Here is a 7,576-nt window from a genome sequence, read left to right on the forward strand (position 1 = left end):
GCTGTGGCTCAAGTGGTAGAGTGCTAGTCTTGAGCTGAAGAGCTGAGGGACAGCACCCAGGCCCAGAGTTCAGGCCCCATGACCAGACCCCCCCCCCAAAAAAAAGATGAGGTTAAGCAAAATGAACCCCAAGATAGGGACACAAGAGGTTTTATCTTTCTTACAGTTGTTTTTAATGTATTTATAATATACTATGTGATTTTTTTGTTTCTTTGGTATGTTCTTCCCCTATGTATAACCCCTGTTTTCACTGTATTTGATTCTGGTGCCCTGCATCTTGTATACACATTTTTCTAATTTGAGAAGGGGAAGGGAAATAACAAAATGCTGAAATAATGGTACAAGTTAACCCATTATAACAATGAGATGTACAAGACACTATATTGAAAACGAACTTTACAAACGGGGGCAGAGGGGGGAGGGGGAGGTGAGGAGTGAAGGGATGGTAGCAGAAAAACAAAGGAGGGGGTAACAATGCTTGACAGGAAATATACTCATGACCTTACTCATGTAACTGTAACCCCTCTGCACAGTATCTTTACAATTAGATAGATAGATAGATAAATAGATAGATAGATAGATAGATAGACAGACAGATAGATATAAATAATAGAATATAATCCAAAAGAGATAAAGGTTGCCCTTGCCCTATCCTGACTCAACCAACAAGAGACTAATGGGTGGATCCTGGCTCAGTTTCCAAACCTTCCTACCTCTGTCAATTGGCCACATTCCAACTCATTTAGGACCAATTATCTCTTTGTGTCTCATGAGGGAGGAGAGGTCTCTCCATTGACAGAAGAAAAGATAATTTCATTCATTCTACTAAGTAAAAAGCTATTCTCAGCAAAACTTTCTCTAATGTTACATTCTCTCACCTGGTAGAAACAAGCTTCTATGCAGTCCCCCAAACCCAGCTTTTCTAGCTTTTGCTCTTTTAGAAGACTGTGAAAGAAGCTGGGCCCAGTGGCCTATAATCCTAGTTACTCAGGAGGCTGAGGTCTAAGGATTACAATTCGAAGCCAGCCTGGAGAGGAAAGTTGATGAGACTTGTATCTCCAATTAACCACCAAAAAGCCAGAAGTAGAGCTGTGGCTCACATGGTAGAGTGCTAGGCTTGAACAAAAGAAGCTCAAAGACAGCACTTAGGCTCTGAGTTCAAGCCCCAGGACCAGCAAAAAAAAAATCAAAAACAACAAAAAACATGAGCCTTAAAATTGACAGGCTGTGGTGTTGCTCAGAGAGCAAATTATAATTTTTAATGTTTTAGTAGGATGCTGGGGACTGTAGACCAAGAAATACTTGTGGAACATCTACTCCAAAGCCATTAGTGGCTATTAAGTCCCCTCTATGATCTTTTCCGAAATCTGATGAAGTTTATTTATATAACATCCCTCATTTTTCCTCAATAAGTATCTCTTGATTAAATACAACAGCAAGCAAGGGAATTGGATTTAGACTCTATGTCAGGTTCCTGGGAGGCAGAGAGGCCAGCCTCTGAGTCTGGGGTCTGTGTGCCCCAGACTTTTATCCAACACAGTGCTATTTGATTCCAGCATGCCCGCCTCCATTTTTCTGCAACCCGTCTCCTTTTATGCTCTTCTGAAGAGTTTTAAACAACCACAGAGAACCAATGTACCTTTCCATCTGCATTAATCACGCAAAAGGTAGAGGGTGTCTACGATTAAAAGTGTCTAATATTGAAGTTTTATTATCTTCTCCCCCCTTTCTTTGTTTTGATCATAGGAGTCCAAGGACAGAAGGGAACAAAAGGAGAATCGGGAGTCCCAGGTAAAGGACTGGCTTCGTTTTAATTTCTCAGAATGATGACGGGGAGGCCTGCGTGCCTGGCTGCTGACTTTGAGAGTGCAGCAGTGACCTTCTTCCTAAAGTTAGGTTGAGACTCCGGGGCTCTGTGGTCCAAGCCTCTAATCTTCCCTAGAAAATCAGAGGATGACAGGAACTCACTTCCCAAGGAACGGAGGATTCAAGCTAGGAATGGGGGTGGCAAAGGCTGAATAAAGATGTCAGGATTGCTGAAGCTGTAAGTGGTGATTTGGCTGTGTCCTTCCATGGAGGTGGATATCCCCATCTCTGCCCTTCTTCTCATGCCCACAGCCCCTACTCTCCTCCTCCTGCTATTTCTCCCTAGGACTTCATCATCATCATCATCATCACTATTATTATTTCTATTGTTCCCATCCTAGACTCTTCAGCCCTAAGCTTAGCACTTACTATGCAGCATTTCTATCTTCTCAAACAGTCCAGCCTGAACTTCACTATTTTAAGCAATATTTATTACTGTCATGAAACACTAGAGGTAGGCCATTTTATTAAACAAAGAGGTGATTGAGTTCAGTGGTTCTGAGAATTCAAGGGCATTGTGCTGGCTTCTGATCAGCCGTGGTGAAGGCTGGTGGTGAATAGCACCACAATGGTGAGAATAGACATAAGAAGGGAGAGATCACATCACCAGAAGAAGCCAGAGGCTGAGGTCCCTTCCCTACCTCCACAGGCCGCGCAGTGCCCAGGCAGCCTCAGGACTTCCCGCTAGGCTCCTCTTCTCCAAGGCCCCCACCCCTTCCACCTCACCACACTGAAGATCAAATCAAGCTCCCAATATACAAACCCTGTGGGACACACTCAAACTGCATTTTAACCACATTAAGTGCTAAAGCAAGTTTCTAGAGCAATTTTGCTTCCACATGACCTGTATATTCCGCAACTTGAGTTTACTAAAAGAGACATGGAGGCTTACCAATATTCTAGTAAATTCTTCTAGAATAGCTAGAACTTCCACAAAATTAATCTGCTAAAGAATCCTGGAGCTCTGTTGGCCATTTCCACCTGCAAAATTGCAATAAGTATTAACGTGGGAGTTGGGGATGGATGGAAGATACTGGTTGGGTGTTTGAACAACCCACCCTGGGGGATCTGGTAGTTGTGGGTCAGTCACTCAATAACCAGCAAGGCCTTTCTAGCTCTCAAGAAGCTGAGACCTGAGGATTTGGTTCAAAGCCAGCCAGACAGGCAAGTCCATGAGACTTTTACCTCCAATGAATCACCAGAACACTAGAAGTAGCACTGTGGCTCAAAGTGGTAGATTGCTAGCCTTGAGCAGAAGAGCTCAGGGAGACAGCACCCAGGCCCTGAATTCAAGCCCCACAACTGACAAAAATAAAAGCAAGCAGAGCACACATATTGATATATATGGGTTGGACTTTTTCTTCTTAGGCTCGATAGGCATCAAGGGAGAAATGGGAAGGCCTGGATTACAAGGCCCCAAAGGAGCACCTGGACCAGCCGGCCAGAAGGGAGACCCCGGACAGAAAGGTAAGGCTTTGGGCATGTATTTCTCTGGAGACAGGCTGTGTTTTACAGGAGAGGGTGTCCAGAAATCCAAACAGGTGGGAATTTGCTTCTTCAGTTGTTATTTGCCAGGGATGATCAAGAGCACGGAAGACAGCATGAACAAGGAAGAGCACACCTTCATCCGTGCCCTGCCGTCCCCCCTCCAGGCAATATCCGCAACACACTTGATCTTTCCATGAAGATGTCCTATCTTATACCATGTTGTTGAGCTGGCAACTATCCCTCATGAAGTCAGGCATTGGTAGCTTATGCCTGTCATCCTAGTTACTCAAGAGATGTGGAGGATCACAGTTCAAAGCCAGCCCAGGCAGAAAAATCCATGAGACACCATCTCCAAAGTAACCAGCAGAAAGCTGCAGGCTTTCTAGACCAAGGGACATTCATTTCCTATAATGCCAAGTGTCAGGCAGAGCTGCAGTAGATATGCTTGACCTCTCATCCCTCCATCTTCCTGCTCCTGAGGGCAAAGGAGGGTGATCAGGCCATGGATGGTTTTCTCTCAAGTTGTGTGGGTTTTCTCCTCACTGCAGGATCTTCTGGGCAGCAAGGAGAAAAAGGAGCAAAAGGTCAAGCAGGTAAGGAACATTTCTGTTTCTTTTCATTTGCACTTTAGAGCCAATTCTGTTTTGGAAAAGTTAGAGTGTTGGGGTAGGGGGAGAGCTTAGTTCCCAAAGCAGTTCCTCACCTTTGGGAAAAGCACTGGACTCCTGTCTTAAACAAGCATGCCCAGCCGGGCACCAGTAGCTCACACCTGTAATCCTAGCTACTCAGGAGGCTGAGATCTGAGGATCACGGTCCAAAGCTAACCCGGGCAGGAAAGTCTGTGAGACTCTTATCTCCAATAAACCACTAGAAAACCAGAAGTGGCGCTGTGGCTCAAGTAGTAGAGCACTCGCCTTGAGCTGAAGAGTGCAGGAACAGTGCCCAGGCCCAGATTTCAAACCCCCGGACTGACAAACAAACAAACAAAAACCAAGTATGCCCATGGCACAGTCTAAGGGCAATAGCCTTCCTCCTATCTCCCACCTCCTTTCTCCCTTCCCTTCCTTTTTCACTCCCTCCTTTCCTTTCTCCTTCCACCCCTTCCTCTCTTCATCTCTTCTACCACTCTTTCCTGCTTTCCTCCCTTCCCTGTTTTCACCTCTTTGCTCTCCACAACCCACCCAGCAAGTTATGCTCAATGGGAACTGCAAGACCAGATGCACACAGACCCTTGGCTCCTGTTGAATGGTGCTCACAGGCCCAAATGTATGTAGGCTGCAGTCAGGTTGTGTTAGTGTCAATCAGCCATTGGGATTCATACAGACCTGACAGGTGAGCTGGAAGCCGCCTTTTCTATAGCTGCAGAAACTAGAAACTAAGCAAGAAGGATGGGCACCGGCCGTCACCTGGGTTTTTCTCATCTATCCCTCACATGTGTTCTTGTGTAGGCACATCTTTGGCATATGCCAGGATTGTGGGCAGTTATAACCGAGGCCGAGCTGAAGTTTACTATAACAATGTCTGGGGGACGATCTGTGATGATGGCTGGGATAATTCAGATGCCACTGTCTTCTGCCGCATGCTGGGATTCAGCAGGGGTGTGGCCCTGTCCACTTTTGGAGGTGGTAAGTGGCTAGAACCCCTGTAAGACCTCTTCCCTGGAAGTACCGAGGTGGTGGGTTGACACCCTTTGGTAGCAGGTGTGGCTAGGGTTAAAAAAAAAGTATTGATTCAAGCAACTGAGAAATTCTGTAGCTCCAGGCTCTGGGCTTAGTCTTTTCAGCTTGGTCATCCCAGGGGAAAGATGTCATCTTGTCACCAGCAGTGACAGTGAAGACCTCACAGGGCTCTGGGTGGTCTGGCTTCAGTCTGGCCGGGGTCAGTCTCTATCCTGTCTTGGGATCAAGGGTGTTGGCTGGTTGGGGACAGGACTGGTTTCCACAGAAGGAGGAAAAGACAGAGGGCAGACCAGAGTCTAAAGCCCTGGGCTGCCTGGTCATCTTGGCTGGGATCACCGTTAAAGACTAGAGGAAGGAAAAAGAAAAGAAATTTCAGCATGGACTTACCAGACTCAATCTGGAAGTTGGAAGCATGGCTTAAACAATAGAAATCCTGCCTAGCTAACTTGAAACCCTGAGTTCGAACCCAACCACTATCAAAAAACAAAAATTAATTAATTATTTAATATCAATTTGGGGAAGATATGCAGAAGTGCTAAAGCTCAATTTATATTTGTCCCTTTTTTCTCCCTTTCAACCAGCAAAAGACTTAAATCGCAAACTGGGCCCCTTTCCCCAGTCATAAGAGCCTCCACCCCCAGATGCCCACTCCCTTACCCACTCCAAAACACATTTTTTTCTTGAATTGAGATCTAGTTGGACTCAAAAAGACACTCAAATGCATGTTTTACTCAAGTAAAGACATTGGTGTATAACTATAATCAAATAACCTGCTTTCAATTATATCAGAGGAAGAGCTGGGAGAGGTGTAGGGATCTCAGGGGAGAAAAAGGAAGATATAACAGCGAGCTAGCAGGCAGGAACCTTTTCTAGAGTGTGTATAAAGTGTTAAATATTTGGATAGGAACCAGGTGTGGGAGTGCATACCTATAATTCCAACTATCCAGGAGGCAGAGATGGACAAAATTTATGCAGACTGTATCCAAAAAAAAACAAACTAAAATAATGAAAAAAGGCTAGGAAGGTGGGTCAAGTGGTAGAGAACTTGCCTAGCAAATGTAAGGCCAAGTTCAAGCCACAGTTCTGCCAACAACAATTTAAAAAGATACATATTTGGATAAGCCTTTTACTCAAAGATAAAGAATAGAGAGAAATCAGAGTCCTTCTAAGACGCCACACTAACCTTCAGCATATTCGTCTGAGTAAATATGAGAGACCCCACAGTGCAGCCCGGGCAGAAACCTCCAGATGCAACCCTGACTCCAATCCTGTCTTCTCTTCCCCCTTGCTCCTCTAGGTTCTGGGCAGATCTGGCTAGATGATGTTGCTTGCACAGGGTCAGAGGTGAATCTATGGAGCTGCAACAAGAGTAACTGGGGCAGCCACAACTGCCAGCACAGCGAGGATGCAGGCGTGCAGTGCAGCTGAGGTCACCGACATGTCACCCAAGTGTCCCTGGGCTCCACCCACATGAAGAAGGAAGGAACCAGCTCTCTGCAGTTTCCCTGAGACTGGCTGGGCAGCTTCTATAGAAGGACCATTAATAAAGCTCACAGTTGTACCTGTTGTTGGCCGTGGCTACTAACGAGTACCTCCATCCCCATCAGTCTGCCTTCCTATTCACCCTGTTCTCCTAGGCCACTGAGAGCCAGTCTCAGCTCACAGAGCCAGTCATTTTCTCAGTCTAGGAGTATACTCCATCCAGCAGGGGGCAGGCATCACATTGTTAGCTGGGCAGTAGATGAAGAGGTTGGCCCATGGGTGTCACGGTGTGGCAACACTGTGGATAAATGTGAATTGTACCTTTCAGGCTGAAGATTCGTTCCTGGTAGGAGCTCCCTAACAACAGGGGCCTTTGTTGGTTTTATCTTCCTAGCTGGGGGCTCAGTAAATATTACTGACTAAATGATCAGCTTAAACCAACTAGATACAGAGGGCTTGTCCTGTCTGAGCAGCCTAGCCCCTATCTCTGGGACCCACATACTCTCTTTGGGGATGTGTAATCTCACCTACTCTCCTTCCCTTCTTCCCTTTCTTCCTCCTTTCTTCTTTTTCACCCTTCTCTCCCGTTTCCATGAGAGCGGGGAGTTGGAAGAGTGAGTTGATATCACTTCCTCTTGGCAGGTGAGGGAACGCAACCTCATCTGATTTGGAAAACTGCCCAGGGGCTATTGCAAATGGCAGATCCTAGGCGAAGGTGCAAGTGGAAGCATCCAGAGGCAGAGTAACCAAAGTATGTGGCTACTGCTCAGCACATAGAGGCAGAGAGTCTTCCCACTGGGACATAGGGGGCTCTTATAAGAGTTTAGCCAACGACCCAGGACCAGAAATATTTTCAGAAGCCAAAGCTGTAGGATCCCACACCAGAGCCAGGAGGGAGATTGGCAGGTTTCCACCCTTGAAGGAAGGACAGAAGCTGGTTTTGATCATCTGGCAGCGCCGCACAGTGATGCCCTTTACCTGACACAGGGAATGGGGAGTGGAAAGTTCAGAAAGGAGGGAAGACATCCAAAGCCCTGTCAGGGCTCCTGGATTCATTGTGT

General features: G+C 46.3%; 1 protein-coding gene across 1 annotated transcript in view; it reads left to right on the forward strand.

Moving 5' to 3' along the window:
• The window catches only part of Marco (macrophage receptor with collagenous structure), a 39,967-nt gene extending 33,368 nt beyond the window's left edge, over positions 1-6,599 (forward strand). The window contains exons 12-16 of the mRNA XM_013020725.1: positions 1,747-1,791; positions 3,235-3,333; positions 3,903-3,947; positions 4,803-4,979; positions 6,331-6,599. Of these exons, the coding sequence (XP_012876179.1) occupies positions 1,747-1,791; positions 3,235-3,333; positions 3,903-3,947; positions 4,803-4,979; positions 6,331-6,461 (497 nt within the window). The 3' untranslated portion in view covers positions 6,462-6,599. The remainder of the gene's footprint in view (positions 1-1,746; positions 1,792-3,234; positions 3,334-3,902; positions 3,948-4,802; positions 4,980-6,330) is intronic.
• The last annotated feature ends 977 nt before the right edge of the window (positions 6,600-7,576 follow it).

The sequence above is a fragment of the Dipodomys ordii genome, unplaced genomic scaffold (assembly GCF_000151885.1).
Source record: "Dipodomys ordii isolate 6190 unplaced genomic scaffold, Dord_2.0 Scaffold52, whole genome shotgun sequence".
In the NCBI taxonomy this organism is placed as follows: domain Eukaryota; kingdom Metazoa; phylum Chordata; class Mammalia; order Rodentia; family Heteromyidae; genus Dipodomys; species Dipodomys ordii.